Source organism: Erithacus rubecula (genome assembly GCF_903797595.1).
Source record: "Erithacus rubecula genome assembly, chromosome: 15".
NCBI lineage: Eukaryota > Metazoa > Chordata > Aves > Passeriformes > Muscicapidae > Erithacus > Erithacus rubecula.
The window spans coordinates 657,001-676,820 of NC_136667.1; the positions used below are offsets into that span (position 1 = coordinate 657,001).

Genomic DNA, 19,820 nt, shown 5'->3' on the forward strand with positions numbered 1-19,820 from the left:
ATATATATATGATATTATATTATTGATATGATTTGATATTTCAGTAGGAAGGGAACCACAGTGATCATCTAATCCAATTGACCATTGCAGGCTGACCAAAAGTTAGAAGATATTTTTAAGGACTTTGTCCCAATGCCCCCTAAGCACTGCCAGCTTGGGGAATCAATGACATCTCTAGGAAAATCCCACAGAGGGATTTTTTTTTAGTTTTCAAATTTTACTTTAATAGTAATTAAGTCAGTTTTTTGTAATAACAATTTTGCAGATATTGTAACTGACTTCAATTGATTTTTACTTTTTTCTTTAAGCTTCTACTGGAATTCTGGCTTAACTTGGAAGAGACAAATTCTGTCAGGCTAGAGAAAAGATTTGTATTTTGTGTACAGGCCACACTGTCACTCAATCCAATCCTGATTAAAATGCTGCTTTGTCACTCCTCAGGTCTCTTTTCTGAAATTCAGGATGTCTCACTTCCCTGGGGCTCTGCTTCAAGCACCCCCCTGCAGGCAGCCAGGGCAGCACTTTGAGCTGGATGTGCATGGAATACAAAGTGGGCACCTACTCTATTTTCCCTCACAGCTCACCCACACAAGCACTTTGTGCAGCTGCCTCCTGCCTGCAGACAGTTCCCAGGAACCCTAAAACCTGAACTGCCTGCAGGACTCACCCTGCTCCTGGCTCTGTTCATGCCCTCCCCTTGAGGACTCAGCAGCAGCTCTCACAATCCATCTCCTTCATCTAACAATTACTGCCAGGAGAAAAATGCCTGATGAAATTCAGCTTCCCAGAACACTGCAAACCATCCAGCTTCCCCAAACACTGCCCAGCAGACACCCATGAGCCTTTCCCAGCTGCTGTGGGCAGCACATGCAGCTCCTCTGACAGGACAGGCACAGGGTGAGTCCTTTGGTCTGCCCTGCACACCCACAGGGCAGGAGGTGCTGCTGCACCCACACCTAACCTGATATTTGGGAAATCCAATACTCCTGGCAGGCAGGTATTGACCTCTTTTAGTGAGATCTGAGCTCAAAGCCACGATGTGATGCTGTGAGGGATGGGCACAGAGCTGACACTCCTCACCCAGGGGATGCCCTGCCTGGCCACCTGAGCCTTGCAGCTCCCAGGTTTTAGGGAGCAGATGATTTCAGGGAGATCAGACATTGGGGCAGGCTGGGATGGGGGTGGGAGGAGCAGAGCAGGATGGTTGAAGTGGCTTTGCTAAAAACATGCTGAAGGTGTTTGAATCACCAGCAGCTCTCAGGAGTTTCCTGAGTGGGTTTGACCCATGACAGGGACAGCAGGGCTGCTCATCATACTCGTGCCAGGTGTTTGCAGCCAGGTGGGACAGGAGCTGGAGAAAGCAGACAGAGCTGGCAAGTGCAGATGCACAGACTGCACAGGGTGAAGGAGAAACCCGTGGCCAGCCCCTGGCAGGGACCTGCTCCTGCTGGGCCAGGAGCCCCTGAAACCTCAGAGTCCACCAAAAAGAGGAACCAGAGGCTCCATTTCTTTTTTTTTTTTTTTTATTTTTTTTTATTTTTTTACAGATGTGACTAAACACTGCACACTTCTTCCAAAGCAGCTGCTAATGGAAAGCTCCCATCAGCTGCTGTCAGCCTGCTCTCCCTGCAGGAAAAAAAATACCAAAACAGGCATTATTCAAGAAAATTAAGTATTCCAGGGAACTGAGTCACCAGGCTGAGCAGCAAGAAATAGGAGGGCATTAACCTGAGCAGGCAGCCCTGTATGGGCACAGACAGACTGTCAGCACTGACCTGACACACACAGGGAATGCAGCTGCTGCTCTGCTGAGCATCACCTGCCAGGGGACCACAAACACTTTGTTCCTCTCATTAGTCTCCTCCTCTGGTCTCATTTCTCTTCTCCCACAGTAATGACTCTCTATTTGTACAGGTCAAGCATTCCTTTGCACTGGCATGGCATATTTCAGTGCTGACACATACCAAAGCTTGAGGAAAGCTTGTTGTTAATTAGAAACTTAATCAACTGAATGTGTGATACATTCCAGCTGCCAGCTCACAGGGGTGATGTCCACTCCTTACTCTGCAGTTCTGGCACACAAAGCCCCTCACCTGGACACCTCTGAGAGCTGCAGGAGCCCCTCACCCACAGGGGCTGTGCCCTGAAGATCCCAGGCAGGACCCAGAGCTGTGCCCACCAGAGAGGAGCCAGGAGGGAGCCCCATACCTGGGCACTGAGGTCAGGTAGGTCAGCACTTTGGCCACGTTCTCCTCAGGCACCTCGTTGAAGCCAGCATTGTCAGGGAGGGTGATTATCCAAGCCTTGTCCTTCCCTCTTCCCCCTGGAAAACAGACAAGGATGCTGCCCTGGCCACGAGGAGGGAGCAGCAGAGCCCCAGCTCGCTGCCACTGTCACTGTCACTGTCACTGCACAGGGGCTTTACCCACCAGGACAGCAAAACAAAGCCAAATCTGCCTCTGAGTCCAAGCACAACTCACAGTGCAGCTGCCAGGAACAAATGTGTTCAGTGCCAGGCATTTCCTTCATTTACTGGGTGTGCTTTACACAGGACAGCAACAGAAATCAGAAATACAAGGGCAGAAAAACTGGTCTGGAGCCCAGAACACATCTGACAGCACAGGGCTCTTAGTGCAGGAGGAGCTGGGAATGTTTTACAGAGTGGCACGAGACAGGAACCTGAGCTGCCCTTTCAAACTCCCCCATGTTTTATTAACAGCAATTCTGGTGGCACTGGATCCTACCTGAGGGCCTGAGTGGAGTATCACTGACAAACTGCAGTATTTAATCACCACAGGGACAGAGGGATCCTGGAGATGCTCTCACACTCACCAGACAGAAAAGCAAATTCCTTCATCAGATCATCACTGATGTCCTTTGCACAGATGGGTATTGCAGTTTCTGCACAAGGGAAAAGCAGCAGTCAAAATAAAGCACAAATGCAAAGCAAACATATTTATTTATCAATGTCTTCATCCAAAGGTGGAACTTCAACCAAGCACAGCTTCCCTGAACCAGACATGAAATTGTGTAATAAAGGATAAATGGATCTTAGAGCTGTTATTTCTAATGTTCCTCATGATTCTGACAGGGTGAAAGCCACAGGTCAGCAAGAATTCCACTAAATGTACCAAGTGCCCCTTAGCTGGAGTGCCCTCCCCTCAGTGGGCCACTGTACACTTTATATTCTGGAGTTAATCCTACTCCCAGCTTCACAAAGTCTCCCCAGCCTGGCAGCACAATGGGCTGAGGCTCTGCTGGGAGCTGCAGCATCCAAGCTGCTGCACTGGGAACAAGCCTGAGCTGCCAGACTGTTACAGTCTTTAATTTTGAACAAATAAGCTTCTGAAATCATGTTTTCACCTGGCATGTGGCCACAGACATTGGAGAGGCTGTTCTTATGTTCAGTTATTAGATTTCTTCCTAATTAAATAATGGGAGAGGCTGTTTCAATGCCACATTTAGCACCATGACCATTTCAGTGGCAATGAAGCACATCTGAACACACACAGCTTCACCTTTCCCTGGGAGGAGGAAACAAAGACCAGGCTGGCTAAACACAAGAACAGCTTAAAGCTGGTAAACATTTGTCTGGATTATCTATAAATGGAATGACAGCTAAAAATTAAACATCCTTGTTCCTGCAAATAAATATTTTGAAGCTCATCTATACAGATTAAACTCCTTGTGCTTTCTGATAATCAAATTTTAAACACTGATTATTTCCCAGGCTTGGTCTAGGGAATCATCTCCTGGCTGTTTGAAATCAGACAGGCTGCATAGCTCAGCACACTCCAGCATAATCAATACTTATCCTATTGCCTTTTCTCAAAAGCTTTCTGGTCTGAGGATTTGTCAGCCTCCCCCAGCCCACCAGCCCCAGGCTGCTCTCTGCCCTTCCATGCACACCCTGCTGGTTTTCCCTCCCATAGATAAAATTGTGATTTCTATTTGCTGAGCCTCAGTCCCACTGGCATCTACAGAAGCATTCTTGATTTTAACAGGCCCTGGAACTGGTCTTGGTGAGGAAGAAGTTTGTCTTGCAAGGATATTTCAAATATTTGTCTTTCATTTAACTGTTTCACCCAACATGAGGACAAGCACCAGCAAGAGATTTCTTCTCTATTTGGTGATTTTTTTTTTTACTAAGTCAATGGTTTCATTGCAAAATTCCCATTTAATAACTTAATGAGTTCCAACACACGAACTAGATGATATCAAACGTGTGTTATTGAAAATATGAGACAAAAGCCCAGGCTGTGCACACACAGTCACTCATCAGAGTGGGGCTGCCCTGTGTCCATGGGCTGGGTGAATCCTGTCCCCAGAGCTCAGCCTGGCCCTGGCTGTCCCCAAAATGCAGCAGCAGCCAAGCCAGGCACAGTCTCATTGCTGTGACACCCCTGTGGCTCAAGGGCAACAGCCAGCACAGCTCCAGGCTGGCAGAAAATGAGATTCCTGGCTGGGCTCTGCACTGGTTCCAGAGGGACACACCAGATAACTGAGGCTGACCAGGAAACAGGCAGCAGAAAGATAAAATTTACATTATAAAAAAAAAAATCACTTAATTTAGAAGTTGCACAAGGCATTTCTCCCTGAGAGGCACCCAGCAAGGTGCAGGGAGGCAGGGGAGGTTGTGCCCATCCTCTGGGAGCAGGAAAAGCCCAGAAGAGCAGGATGCTGCCCCTTGGCAAGGTCAGGGCACAACAGCAGCCTGTGCTGTGAGCTGAGCTGCTCCTCAGCCAGCTCACCCTGGCACTCGCTCTGTGCTGGCACTGAGCTCACCCTCCTGGGCAAATATCAGGGAAATCAAGGGCTGGCAGAAACCCACAGCGTGTGGCTGTGCCTGAGGCACATCAGGGGATGCTGCAATAAATCCTCCACTGAAACACGACCTTTGTCCTCAAATATTAATTCTGGAGAAAGAGCAGTGAAAGGCAGGGAGGCACCAAAGACATCAGCCTCTCAAAGGCTGGTGCTCTGCAGCAAACTGGGGGTTTTATTAAAGGACACTCTTGGAACAGCACAGAAACCCCCAGGGTCTGCCCAGTGCCATGAACAGCACAGATCTCCCTTGGCACAGGGTGCAGGCAGTCAGGGCTTCAGCAAAGTCCACTCATCTCTTTCCAAGCCAAAAAAGAGCCTTTGTGTTCATCAGCTGTTACAACAGCAAGCCTGGAGTCCCCAAGCCACAGCACCTCAGAGCCCTGCACAAACTGCTGTCCCCACACAGCTTGCAGGGTCTGACTGAAACCAGCAGCACCTGGGTGGTAAATTGTCACAGCAGCAGTGTCATTTTTAGACAGGTTCTAAAATGGGCATTCATAAAGTCACTGAAGCTCTTCCACTCAGAGACTCCTCTGCAGGGGCAGATTGTTGCCATGACAGAATTTTGGAGGCTGCAGGAATCCCAGCAGAGAAGAGACAAGAGGGATTTCAGAGCCCTTTATCCCATGAGGAAAGGCAGTGTGGGTGAGCAGGGAGCCCTGCTGGGTCTGCCCTGGGCCCATCCCTGCAGGGGGATGCACCTGGGGATGGGAATTAACCTCAGTGCCACCACCAGCCTGCAGGAGACACAGCCAAGGGGGCTCTCCTGCATGGTGGGGGCTGCAGAGACACCAGAGGCACAGCTTCCCTCCTGGAGCACTCAATCCAACTCTGAGCTGCTTTGCTCTTAGCAGCTTTTCTTTCCTTTTCCAAACCTCCCAGGCCCACAGCAAGTGCAGGCAGCAGCTGTGCCACACATCTGCCAAGCTGCACCCCACTGGGCAAACACTGCTGTGAATCACTCATTCTGCCATGAAACCCACTGGAGGAGCTCTGCTGCTGCTGCAGCTTCTGTGGGGGCTGCTGCTGTAGCCTAGGAAACAAAACTGGAGTAAATCCAATGGGAAGTGCAAGGATCCCATGGAGCTTCTCCAGGATCTGCCTGTTCCCAGCTGCTCCCTCTGCACACCCAGCAGGGCAGCATTGCCTGGCACTGGGGGAGCCTCAAGGCATTTCCACAGCCCCTGGAGACACCCTGGGCTGCCTGGGGTCACCAGGGGCTGTCCCACCAAGCAGGGACACCTGGCACCAAGGGGGAGTGTGAAATCCCTGCTGGATGCTGCTGCACTCACCTGCACAGCTGGCAGAGCAGGTAACTCCCAATTCCAGCCATTCCCCACGCCAAGTGAGTGACACAAAGGACACAGTTAAATATTTATGGCACAAACTTCAACACCTGAGAGGGCTGCACGTGCCTTTGTCCCCACAGCCCAGGGGACAGCTCACACCTCTCTGTGGCCAGGGGCTCCTGGCAGCACCTGCACTCCCTGAGCCCTGCCTCAGCCTGCAGGCACCTGCTGCCCACTGCAGCCACTCAAAACCAGTTTTCATCTCCAGGGAAAGGTCAGGATTAGGTTTATAAATACCTGTTTTTCTGGAAGATGTGATGCATTGATTCTGAGCATGTGGCATGTAAGTCCCACCAGGATCAGTCCATCACTAGGAATCATGGCTTGGCCCCCTCACCAGGTTCAAGGATTCCTTCAATTATCATTTCTCAGACTGGGGAAGATTTTTAAGGAAAGGCTGACTCTATTTTCAAGCTCCTTCCTCTACTTCTCCCCAAGCACCTGCTCCAGCACAGTGTAGGAAGCAGCACCAGATGGTTTTATTTTCTGACCCAGGGCTGTGCTTCTCCTCGAGGCCTTCCAGGGCTCCTGAGCTCAGTGCAGAGACATTCCCCCACCCAAACCTGGGGGTGTGCTCAGCTCAGCAACCACAGCAAAAAGGGAAAGCTTCTGAAAAACCAGAATGACCTTTTTGAAAGCTTGGATTTAGACACGCTGAGGATAAGAGGAAATAGGCAAAAAAATGGTGCTGTGAAAGGAAAAGAGAGGAAATAGAAAATGCAACTTGGGGCAATTCAGGTTTGAGGATTGTCACCCAGGCAGCATGGCTGACCCAAGGAGGAATGTCCTCACAGAACCAGGACCAGGATCAGAATCAGGATCAGGACCAGGACCAGGACCAGAATCAGGACCAGGACCAGGACCAGGACCAGGACCAGGACCAGGATCAGGATCCACACCTTCCAGCAGGAGCTGGCCCCTGTGCTCAGAGGGGTGGGACCAGCACACCCAGGTGTGCACAGAGACAGCTGGGTCTGGCTCCACAGCCCAGCTGCAAGCCCTGTGGCAGGAACATCCCTGTGCCAGGCTGGAACATCCCTGTGCCAGGATGGAACATCCCTGTGCCAGGCAGGAACATCCCTGTGCCAGGCTGGAACATCCCTGTGCCAGGCAGGACATCCCTGTGCCAGACAGGAACATCCCTGTGCCAGACAGGAGCATCCCTGTGCCAGGCAGGAGCATCCCTGTGCCAGGCTGGAGCATCCCTGTGCCAGGCAGGAGCATCCCTGTGCCAGGCAGGAACATCCCTGTGCCAGGCTGGAGCATCCCTGTGCCAGGCAGGAGCATCCCTGCAGCAGCTGAGTGGAGAAATCCCATCTGAGAGGCAGCAGGAGCACCCAGGGGAGGCACAGCCCAGCTGCAGCACAGCCTCACTCCTGCTGACCAGGATCCTGACCCATTCCTGCAGCCAGGAGAGATCCCAGCCGTGGAAATGTCATCCTACAACACAGCTCTGGGAGCTGGAGTGGGCAGCAGGGTCTGCAGAGCGTGACCATGGAGTTTTGGGGCTGGGGGAGGGGGGAATCTCTCCCAATTTATATTTAGCAGCTGAGAAACTGTGGAACCTTTGCTAAAAAAAAGGTGAAGCAAAAGCAAATAAAGCAGCAACAAGGCTCAGTTGTTACCTCCTGTCATGCTGTGATGTTTTAATGTCCAATGAGAAAAACTCTATTCTCATATCACACCAAACTAAGCAAAAACCAGGAAAGATAAAATCCTGCACCACCATACATGAATTCACGTCTATGGCAAGAAATGTAATAAAAGATTCTCAACTCCCACTCCTTTGGATTCAACCACAGTGTGGGAGCTGAGAAAATCTAGTTTCTTGCATTTCTAACATATAGGAGCTTCAGTGTACTTTCAGTTTTTTCCTTTTTCCAGTTTCAGTCCCTCTTCCCTCACCACAGAGCAGTACAGGTGTTTGCACTGCCAGCTGTGCAGGAAAAGGAACATTTGGCACCTGCCACCAGTAAACAGCATCCCAGACAAACCATCAGCCCCTACAGCAGACAGAGCCCATTCAGCACAAAACACTTCCAAAACCCAACAAAAACATACAGACATCACTAGCTTTCCCATCATCATTCAGTACCATGCAAACACTGATTTTTCAAAGAGAAATTCTAGCACAAAATAACTCCTGGGAGATATTTCAGCAGTAAATCCTGGGGCCCCACTACCTGCCTAGGAAACCTGGAATGAAGTTCACTGAGGACACTGGAACAAATCCTTTCACAGCTAATATAGCCAGGAAACTAAACTGGAAATGCAGCCAGGTTCTCCCAATGGCATCACCTGGAAACTCTACTGTAAAGTAAGGGAAAATAAACACAATTTTTCCAGAACTGAAAGTGGAAATGCCCAGTCCTGGCATGCCCCCACTGAGCACATTTCCAAACCCAGCCCTGCAGCAAGCCTGTGCAATGGGCAGTGGGATGGGAGGGTACTGCTGGTGCTGCTGGCTCCTCACCCTCCAGCCCTGCACAAACAGCCCAGAGCAGCAGGACAGCTCTGCAGTGCTGGGGCCCAGGAACAGCCCTGCCCCAGCACATCCTGACCCACCTCTCCTCCAAAGCCAAGCCCAGCAGTGCCTGGGAGGAAAAGGGGCTCAGAGAGCAAGAGGCAGCCCCAGCCAGTCCCTTCCAGCAGCACTCCTCACTCAGCTCCCCTGCCCACTGGTTCTCCAGTGCCCTTGTATTTCCCTTGGCCAGGGACACTGGCAGCCCAGCTGGGCCAGGCTGTGGTGGGAGAGCAGGGTGAGCAGGACCTGCCCTGTGCTCAGCACTGCCCTGTGCCCAGCATTGTCCCCAAAGCTGCACTGTCCCCACAGCAGCACTGCCCTGTGCCCAGCATTGTCCCCAAAGCTGCACTGCCCCATGCCCAGCACTGCCCTGTGCCCAGCATTGTCCCCAAAGCTGCACTGCCCTGTGCCCAGCACTGTCCCCAAAGCTGCACTGTCCCCACAGCAGCACTGCCCTGTGCCCAGCATTGTCCCCAAAGCTGCACTGTCCCGTGCCCAGCACTGTCCCGTGCCCAGCACTGCCCTGTGCCCAGCACTGTCCCGTGCCCAGCACTGTCCCGTGCCCAGCACTGTCCCGTGCCCAGCACTGCCCGTGCCCAGCATTGTCCCATGCCCAGCATTGTCCCATGCCCAGCACTGTCCCGTGCCCAGCACTGTCCCGTGCCCAGCACTGTCCCGTGCCCAGCACTGCCACAGCCACACGTGGCACTGCACCTTGGGCACGGCTGCTCTGCACTCCAGGATCTCCTGCCAGCCCCACCTGCCAAAACCAACAGTGACAAAAGGCTCACAGTGGGCAGTGTCCCAGCCCCAATCCATCTCCACACACAAGGGGAGATCTGGAAGCATCCCCCAGGTCAGGGGTGAAGTGAGTGCTTTGGAAAACTCTTTCTTTCCCTCACCATGTTTTACACTTCAGTTGTTCCCTCCCACACAGCCCTGCTGTCACTTCACTTTTGTCCTGGTGCATGAATGATAAGCTGATTAAAGTGGTTGTAGCAAGTGTGATGCAGGGAGAGGAAGCACATCCCACGTACTACTGACTGCTCCCAGACTACTACTGCTCTGTGGCCCCCCCTGAGGTCTGGGCTGATGCAAGCACAGAACTTCTGGAGGCTGCTGTGCTTCTGCCACGCTCTGAGGGAGCCCAAGCCATTTCAGAGATGAGAATGGCCATAAAAGGCTTGGGATCTTTACAGGCTTTTATCTCAGATATGGGGAGATCACCTTCTACCAGAAACAACCAACGAGTTTCCAGTACTGCTGCATGTAGAGAAATGGTTAAAACATGGCCCCAGATCAGGCTGAATGCTCAGAAATCAGCAATAAGGAGAAGAATCTTCTGATTTATTTTTAATCTCATGATTTGGAGGACCTTACTCAACTTTGTCTCTTTCTCAATGTTTTATTTTGAGAACCTGTGTAGATGCCAAATCATGGGTCCGGATCCTGAAGCTCTAACCACACAAATGTGCCTTTGTGGGGATATTTTGGTTCTGTATGACCATTACACAAAGGTCATCTGCCAACAGCTGGTTAGGAGACAGAGCTCATGCTCAGAAGAATCCCAGTGCCTGCTTCCACCTGGTTCCCATGGCACAGCTCATGGCAAACGTGCCCCATCTGTGTCCCCATCCCCTGCCACCAGCTCACCCCAGCAGCGAGGGTGTCTGTGCTGACAGCAGCACAAGGAGCATCTCACCACATCCACTCCAGCAGCATCCTGTGCTTGGGACCATGGCCACCCCTTCCCCCTTTTAGGGACACGAGCAGGGCCAGCACAGGAGGTGCTGGCACCCCTCAGGAGGGCACGGACACACACAGGTGACACGTTGGCAGAGTCCTCACCTGTGACCCTGACAAATTCTTCCTGCAGCCCCAGCTGTGCCTTTCAAAGATGTCAAGAAAGCTGCCATTACACAGGAAGTATTTTTTGTGTCAGTGTGTCTTTTTTGTGCCCAGCAGCAGCTCCACACACTCTGCCAGCTGCAGACAGGTGAGCAGTGATGCCCGTGCTGCTTTTGGCTCCTGACAAGGTGTGCATCCTCCAGAGAGGCTGGAGTCACCGAGGGGACACTTCTGTCCTCTTTAGGAAAGACCTCACTGCCAAAATACCTGAAACTCCTCACAGGAAAACAGCAAAATAATGAAAAGGTGAGGGCTCCACAAACTTCCGAGCAGATCGCTGTCCATCAAAGGAAACATCTCGAGGCAGCTACGGCCGAGAAAAGGGATCGGGTTGCAGCTGCCTCTGACGTTCAGGGCGTGCAGCCACAGACCCACAGCCAGGGCAGCGGCCGGCACTCAGAGGGGCTCCAGGGACACGGCGGGATGACGGGGTGTCCGACGAGACCCACACCTCACACATCTCCTGCTTCCCCATTTCAGCCCGGGCACGGGCAGCACGGCAGCCTGGGAGAAACTTCCCCGGGAAGAGTTCCTTATTCCGGGCCCGGGAACCGGCGCAGGGCGCTCGCACCGGCGAACATCCTCCGGCCCCGGAGCGCCTGCTGGGCTCAGCCCGCACCTGGAGCCGCCAGCCGCGACATGTCGGGGGATGGGTTTCTCCTGAGAGCCCGGGGCCGCTCCGCACCCATCGTGCCGTCCATTGAATAAACACCAGAGGAGCAGCTCGACCCTCCCCGGGCTCCCCGCGGGCGGCGGGACCCGAGCGCGCACAACGCGCCCGGCACCGGCACCGGGAGGGATGGGGCACCTGTGCGCACACCTGGGGCACACCTGCGGGCACACGGGCACACCTGTGCGCACACCTGCGGGCTGTGCCGTGTCCCCGGGGTGCCCGGGAGAGCCACCATCCCCCGCCCGCCCGGCCCGCACTCACCGGCGGCGGCTTCCAACAGCGCGGCGGAGCGGAGCAGGCGGTAATAGCGCTCCATGTCCCCGGCCGAGGTGCCGCCCGGCGGGGGCCCGCCCGGGGCCGGGGCCGGGGCCAGGGCCATGCCGCGGGCAGCGCTCCCCGCCGGCAGCGCCCGCTCCGAGCCCCGGGCCCGCCGGGCGGGGCTGCAGCCTCTGCCCGCCCCGGCTCCGCTCCGGCACCGCCCCGGTACCGCTCGGTACCGCCCCGGTACCGCCCAGCACCGCCCCGGTACCGCTCAGCACCGCCCCGGTACGGCCCCGGTACGGCCAGCACCGCCCCGGTACGGCCCCGGCACCGCCCGGTACAGCCCAGCACCGCCCCGGTACCGCTCAGCACCGCCCCGGTACAGCCCCGGTACGGCCCAGCACCGCCCCGGTACGGCCCCGGTACCGCTCAGCACCGCCCCGGTACGGCCCCGGTACGGCCCCGGTACGGCCCCGGTACGGCCCAGCACCGCCCCGGTACAGCCCCGGTACCGCTCAGCACCGCCCCGGTACGGCCCCGGTACGGCCCAGCACCGCCCCGGTACGGCCCAGCACCGCCCCGGTACCGCTCAGCACCGCCCCGGCACCGCCCCGGTACTGCCCGGCACTGCCTCTGCCCGCTCCGCATCGCCTCGGTACCGCCCGGTACCGGTCCGACTTTGCTCTGCATCGCTCCGCACCGCCCCAGCATCGCCCCGGTACCGCCCGCATCGACCCCCGCCCAGCCCCGGTACCGCCCCGGCACAGCCCCGGTACCGCCCCGGTACCGCCGCCCCCGGCCGCGGGCAGTTCTTTTCCCTTTTTTTTTTTTTTTTTTTTTTTTTTTTTAGCGCCTTCCCCCGCTTTTTCCTTCGTGATTTGTTTGTTTTTGTTTGTTTCCTTTTTTTCCCTCTTCCCCCGTGATTGTTGCCCCCCCCCCCCCCATTTCCCTCTTTCCCCCTTTTTGTCCTCTATTCGTTTTTTCTCTTTCCCCTTTATTCCTATTTCTTTAGTTTATTTCCTTCCCCACCTTTCTCATCCCCTTTTCTTTTCCCTCTTTCCCCCATTTTTCCTTTTTTCCCCCTCTTATTTTTTTCCATTATTTCATTCTATTCCCTCTTCTGCTTTTTTCTCCTTCCCCCCTTTTTCCTTCCTCCCCCTTTCCCTTTTCTTTCATTTCCCTTCCCTTTTATTCCTTTTTTTCCCTTTAATTTGCCATTATACCCCGTGCCCCCCAGCAAAGTACCCTGCAGCTGGATTTGCTCCCTGCCTTAGTGCCTATAGCACTTCTGTAGGAAAAAAAAAAAATAAAATAAAAAGCATTTCCATCCTCTGCAAGCAGCATTCTAGCAAATTCCTTGAACAATTTATGAGAACTACATTAAAGCACACTGCAGCCAGTGCTGGCCAGAGCTCTGAGCACTGCACTGGGCTGGCCCCTCATTCTCAGCTCTGCTGAGGTTCAAACGGTGCCAGCTCATTCTCAACAGGAGCCTGAGCTGCCCAGGAGGGCAGCATGGAGAAGTAGATGTTCCTGTTTTTCCAAAACAACCTTTTAATTATGCTCTTCACTGTAATAGCAGCCTTTTCCCAACACTTCAGCAGTCAGGGCTATTAATTAAAGAGCCAGGGTCTAACAGGTAATATAAAACCCAGCATCTTTTGGCAGCTCCTTCTTACACGGACACAGAATTTTTCAAGGAAAAACAACCCGTTCAGTCAGTGCTCCCTGTTTGTGACACAGCAGGTTCTCACTACCAAAGTCTGGCTGGAGGATTTTCTGCCTGGTCATGAAACACTTCCTGTGTGACAGGGAGAGTTCATGAAAAAATCATTCTGACAGGGAAGGTTACAGGTCAGGAAAGAGCCTTGCCCTGCTTGCTGCTCCCCTTCTGCAGGAGTGCTGGCTGTCCTGAACTGCCACAGCTCCTGAGAAATGGCACATCCAGCTGCTCCAGGCCTGTTTTGTTCTACCCCTGTGCAGGAGCTGCCCTGCTGGAGCTGGGACTCGTCCCCATGAGTGTCACACCCCCACTCCTGACACAGGATTTGGGGAGGATGAAGCTCCCCAGTAGAAGATGCAGCTGTCACCCCAAGGTTTCACAATCACTCCACTTCTTGCTGTCTGAACAGAAGGTAAAACTGAGAGAAGGAGCAAGGAGACATTAAAAAAAGAAACAATGACAGCCAGAAGCATGGCAGCTTCTTTTCCAGGGATTTCCTGTCCCCCATAGCAATGTTCAGCACTCTGAGCTGGCACACACGAATTTCTCTGAAGGGCAAGAGCCCTTTAAAGCTCTGGAAAATCTTGACAGCACCTGCAGCACCTGTTGGCAGAGATTTATTTCATGTGGGTGCAATGCCTCATCCTCAAATCTAATCTTAGGGAGAAGGTGTAGGACGAATTCCAACTAATTTCATTAATTCCGTACCAGGGGCTGAAAAAGCCCACTCAAGTAAAATTCAAAACCTCTTGAATTTGAAAAAGGAAACCCGACTTTTTTTTTTTTTTTTCCTTTCCCAGATTAAAGCTAGAAGGTTGGGTTGAGACTGGAGCCATTATTTGGATTTGAGGAATCACCCTTCAAAAATACCTGTTCAGTCAAGTGCTGGGAACTGGAAAAGCAGAGCAGGCTAAATAAACACAGGTTGGAGTCAAAGTGATGTCCAAGGGAATTGCTCACCCCTGGAGCAAGCACAGCAACAGGAGTAATTAACCTCGGGTTGGTTTCCATGAATAGGGATTTTAGGAGGATTTTAGGAGGATTTCCTGAGCACACAGCAGCATCACCCTCATTCCAGGAGTTCTGCCCAGTGTGGTTCTTTCCAAGGTTCTTTCCAAGGTGGAGCAGACCCTCCACAGCCTGGCAGAAATCCTGGCCCCACTGAAGTCAGCCACACCTGCAGATTTAATCAGGAGGATTTTATGTCTCCTACTTGAACGTGGAAAAAACCCAAAAGGTTTCTCCCACTCTCCTTCCCCTGTCAGTCAGACCTGATTTGCCTTATTTGCTGTTGGAGCTCCTGGATTTGGACAGGAACTCTCACAGGTGCACACACACCCTTTCTCCAGGTCTCTGTGTATTTTCCAGCCTAGCAGGTTATCCCCAGCCGTGTGAAATGCAAAAGCAAAGCCCAGCAGTGAGCAGGCTGTGGCTGCATGTCCTGCAGCAGCTGCAGGGGCCAGCGAGGGACAGGGACACTGGCCCAGCCTGGCCTTGGGTCACTGCTGTCCTTGTCACCTACAGCAGGACACTGCCTCTCCTCTCCAGCCACAAGGGCCACAGGGCTGCTCTAAATGCTGACTGGTGCTTTCTGAAAGCCCTGGCAGCTCCCATGGCTCACACTCAGCCAGCTCAGAGGAAAACCCTCTGCAGCTCTGCAGATTTTCACCAGCACTTTGGATTCCCAGCGTGTCTCGGGTTCCCAACAGCACGAGAGCTTTGGAAAGGTTAGTTTGTTTTAAATAGCTCAGCCATCTGTCCTGCGGGGCCTGATGGGAGCTGCAGGGATCACAGCAGCCAAAACAGAATTTTTCAAACTGTCAGTTTCTCATTACAAACATTTCTCATTGAAACAGACCCCTGTGCTTAAAAACAAAGTTAACTCTGTGTGTTTTTCTTGTGCATTACACAAACACTGCCAGTGGTGCTGCAGCAGTTTCCTTGTGTTGGAATTTCACCAATGCAAATATTGGGCCTGAACCTCACCAGTACCAGGCACTGTGCAAACCTCATTTGTGTCCTTCGAGACTTTGAACTCAAAAATACTTATTTATTACAGGCAGCCCCCACACAGAACCAAGAACCAAAACAGAGCAGTAAGGAAACCCTTGGTGAATGGAAATCAGGCACATGGGCTGACCTTTTTCTCAGCCACTTCCTGCTGCCAGCTGAAAACCTGGGTTCACTATTCTAGGAAGTTAAATCAATTTATTCACTTAATTCACAAGATTCACTTTCTTAATTAAAGATTTATTTCGAGGGGAGTGAGCTGAGAGCACACAGGCCAGCTATGCACAGCAGCTGATACCAGCAATTGCTGATACACTGCTGGAAAAATAAAAATGCATGAGAAGCAAGCAGCATTTCCCTAGGCAAATGCTCCACACCAACACCCAAGCATGGCCTTGTGGCACCTCCCCCAGTGAAAATGCTGATTGACCCCAGTACTGCCCTGGAAAAGGCCTCACAACCACCTGCCCCAGGAGTACCAAAGAGATGAGACACACCACAAATATATATTAATCAGAACAACATACCAAAGTTTATTGATTACTTCAAACAAAAGTTTCTGTAATGAAAAAAGAGCAAGTTGCATTCATAAAAGGTAACATTCACATTCAATTTCCTTGATATAAAGCAACATAAATGTATAAAATTGCATTTAAGTGAAAAAAATGTAAGGTTGCAGTCCTCTTTCTTTGCAAGAAGCTGAAAATGTATCTGCTCATTGCCTGTATATAATTTACATTTTCTATATACTACATGGTTTTTTAAAAAAATTCATAGCTGGGAAATTGGATAAATGGTGCAGTATTAGGAAAGTTTTTCAACTGAGTGTATACAAATTCAATTTGAAGCTTTTATGCAATTCCAAGTCATTTATAATATTCTCTTGATTAGGATTAGTTTTTGAAGAGTCGCTATGACTACACCAAGCTCCACTGTTATCACATAAAGAGTTTTAGAGGGAACCTTAATTAACTTTCCTTATCTTTCAGTGTCACTAGTCAGTGATAAAACTTCAACAAATTCTGATGAGAAAACCCCAGCCTCCTTTCCTTCAAGTTTCTCCACCGAGAAGTCTGTACTGACCTTTTCCTGCACCTGAGGAGCAGCAGGAGTGAGGAGGGGACACAGCAGCCCCACCTGGCCCTGCTGTCCCTCACTGCCATCAACCCTGCTGCCCTACAGCCCCTGCCACCCCTCCCCTCTCTAGAAGGGCTGTTGCCCCTGATTTCACAAGTCACCCCCAGCAATAAGAATTTCTGAGTGATGAGGATCAGCTCTTCTGCAGGACCTGGCTGTCCTGGCCCCAGCACTACACCAGCTGAAGATCCAAGCCCAAGAAAAGCTGCATTTTCCCAGAAGAGCTTCAAGACATCCCACCTGAATTCCACCCCACCTGTCAGCACACACACCTGGGGTTTGAGCCTTCAGCTGTGGCACTGGCTCCTTCCAGCTGCAGACAGGACACTTGGAAACACCAAGAGAAAGATCTGGAGCTCAGGAGGCTGTGTTGAGACAGGCAGCAGAAATTATCCTGTTTCCATGATTATCTGAACAGTTCAGGCTCAGTGCTCCTGCTGGTCACCAGAGGGGTTCCAGGGGAACAGGCTGACCCTGGGAGCAGAGCATGACACAGAACAGAAGCAAGGTGTCAGGCTTGGGACCACTGGGGCTTGGAATGGTTTGGAATCACAGGAATCAGGCAGTTTAGTGCCTGTTTCTGCAAGGTTATGTAAACACAAGTCAGCAACCGTGTATTTAAGGAGAATGGTTGGATTTGGCATAGAGAGCAGATCTTCATTGTGTTCACTGTGTACTTGATCTGTAGGCACCACATTTCAGCAAGAAAACTTGAGAACGGGACAAGGTCTGCAAGTCGAATTCTGGTCTGTGAAATGAGCCAGGAAAATAGGGGGAAAAAAAAAGAAAAAAAGAAGAAAAAGAAAGCTTTGCCCACAGGACACATGCTGGCAGTGCAGCTCCTGCCTTGCATGCAGCAAGAGCTGAGCTGTGCTCACTGACACAGGGCAGACTCTGCTTGTGCTGAGGCAGTGCAGAGTGTATAATACAGGGTCCTGTCCATCTGTCCATCCATCCCCTCCCGTGCTGGGTGATGGCACAGCAGCCACAGGGACCTGCACTCCCCTCTCCCACTGGGGTAAGGCCCATCCAAAATCCTCCTGAGGCAGGGAGTGTGCCAGCAGCTGATCCACACCCTGAACCACAGCCATGGCAGCCAGAGAGCAAGACTTGATCTTTCCAAAAATTGACAGTCTGCAGTTCAACAGAATGTGGTGAGGGGAATGCTCTGTCTAGTCCCAAATTGTTCTGTTGTATATACAGGACACAAAGCCTGAGGAGCAGGAGCCAAACCCAGCACAGAGCTTGCTGTTCTCACAGGAGCTCCTCTGGGGACAGCAGGAGGGAGGGACTGTCACAGCAACCAGCAGTGGCACAGAGGCTGGCTGGCACTGCTTGTGACTTACAACAAAAAAAGCTGCTCTTTCCACATGTGAAGTATCAGAGGAAAAAAAAAATTGAGAGTCAGGCATCTCACCTTTGCTGTGCAGAATCTAGAGAAAAGTTCCTACGACCATGGTGCAGGCAGATTTCAAAAGAACATGCCAATTTAAAAAACAAATAGAACGTAAAATAAAATCAGGTTCATGTACTCGATTTTAAACTGTCTTCTTTTTTCTTAGTGCAAATAACTCAAGATGCAGTTTTGTACAGCTGCAGGTTCACAGGCACAGCCCATGTCCCTGGGCTCAGCCAAGGACTGCACTGTCCCTCAGGCTTTAAAGTGTTGGAGCAACTGCACGGTGCAGTAATGCAAGCACTGCCCCAGCACCTGGGGCTCAGTCTGCCACAGCACAGCTTTGGGACTCCTTTCTCCCCCACGAGTGTTCCTTCCACCACAAACAGCCACAAAACCACCATTTCTTCACCCTCAGCAGGCACAAACCATCAGCAGAGTGGTTTTGGGAGATGCTCTGGCACTTGCCAGCACTGCAGCTCTTCACATGGACACACTGCTGTGGACACAGCACAGATTGTTTCCAGCTACTCCTGGAGCAGGGAGCAGCAAAGATTTCTCCCCAACTTTCAGCTGATCCTGCCATGTGCAATTGGGAACCCGTGGCTGGGAGGGGCTCCAGGGCTGCATCCACTTTGAGTGTGAGGGAGCAGCCTCTTCCCAGCACCTTCAGGGTTGGGGGAATGGGACTGGGCTGGAGTCTGTGCTGCTTCTTTGGTCAGGCAGAGCAGGAGCTGTGAGCAGCTCTGAGAGGGGCTGGCACTGCACTCCTGCCCTTCCATCCATGCTGCTCTGGGTGAACTCCTAAAGATGCCTTCTCAGCCTCCAGTGATGCAGGACTTGGCAAAATTGGTTTTTCAGGGAAGCCACAAGACCAAAGCCTAAGGTGGGGCCAGTGCCCTGCTGCTCACAGTCCTTGGCACTAGCAAAGGGCACTGCCAGCTTCAAACCACAGGTTCCCTACAGCATGACACTGAGCAGTGGCTGTGTGGAGCACTTTAAGGTATCCTGAGAGGATATCTTTCTGCCAGATTAGTAACAGCATCTTCAGCCTTCACATAACCATTCTCTATACGTTTGTATGACACTAACACAGGCAGATCAAAGGGGCCAGCCTGCAAAAATCAGAAGGAAAACAAACATGGATTGCAACTGTTAAATTCGCAAACTCTCAAACCTTTTCCCTGGTTATTAAAAAAAATTATATAGGAAAAGAAGAATGATTAGCCCATGATAAAAGTGCCAAATATCATTCACAACCAAGTAATCAGATGAAAAATGAATTTTCACAATTTGCAAAATGCTGCACTGAAGTCTAGCAGTGTCATCTGCCCCACTGTGGCTCTCACTCTGTGCTGGCCCAGCCTCCCAGCCCAGTCTCCAGCATGTGCTGGTGGAGAGCACCCCCTAATGCCAGGGGCAAGGACTGGCTGCACATCAACACATTTCTTTAGCAGCACTGTGGGCACAAAGCTGAGGCAGGTGTTGGAGAACCTGCAGATTTATGTTTGCAGCAGACACCACACATAACATCCCCCCTGAAAGCAGAATTGTGAATTCAATCAGGCACTTTTACTTTTTTTATTCTGCTTACTACAAAGTTTAAATCAAGTGAATTGATGAGGATGCTCTGGGTGTGTGCACAGGCACAGACACCCAGACATGCCTCTGTCCCATGTGCTGGCACACAGATAAGTACATTTGTTTAGTGTCCATCTATGCAGATGAATTAAAACATATTTATTTCTGACAGAACAGCATGCACCCTAGAGAAAGGGATTTTGGTACAATTCAGATGCAATACTGGAATCATTTTAACAACTGATTTCCATCCTTCACTGTAAATGCATCAGTTTAGCTTTTATAACCAGTGCTAGCACAATTCAGACTGCACTCTCAAATTTTCTGCTAATATGAGACTGAAGTCACAGTTAGATTGAAAGATTTGTTTAGACACTGTCAAATATTTGCAAGGATCTGTACGGATACAGATTCTGAGGAAGTTGGAGAGC

General features: G+C 51.6%; 2 protein-coding genes across 8 annotated transcripts in view; both read right to left on the bottom strand.

Moving 5' to 3' along the window:
* Positions 1-11,733, bottom strand: part of MCF2 (MCF.2 cell line derived transforming sequence) — a 52,543-nt gene extending 40,810 nt beyond the window's left edge. For all 3 annotated transcript variants that reach the window (XM_079319355.1, XM_079319356.1, XM_079319354.1), the window contains exons 1-3: positions 11,543-11,733; positions 2,833-2,901; positions 2,209-2,323 (exon numbers count right to left, since the gene is read on the bottom strand). In XM_079319355.1, the coding sequence (XP_079175481.1) occupies positions 2,209-2,323; positions 2,833-2,901; positions 11,543-11,660 (302 nt within the window). In that variant the 5' untranslated portion in view covers positions 11,661-11,733. The remainder of the gene's footprint in view (positions 1-2,208; positions 2,324-2,832; positions 2,902-11,542) is intronic.
* A 4,047-nt stretch (positions 11,734-15,780) lies between these two features.
* ATP11C (ATPase phospholipid transporting 11C (ATP11C blood group)) overlaps positions 15,781-19,820 on the bottom strand; it is a 55,957-nt gene continuing 51,917 nt past the window's right edge. For all 5 annotated transcript variants that reach the window (XM_079319353.1, XM_079319349.1, XM_079319348.1 and 2 more), the window contains one exon: positions 15,781-18,923. In XM_079319353.1, coding sequence (XP_079175479.1) covers positions 18,807-18,923 — 117 coding nt within the window. In that variant the 3' untranslated portion in view covers positions 15,781-18,806. The remainder of the gene's footprint in view (positions 18,924-19,820) is intronic.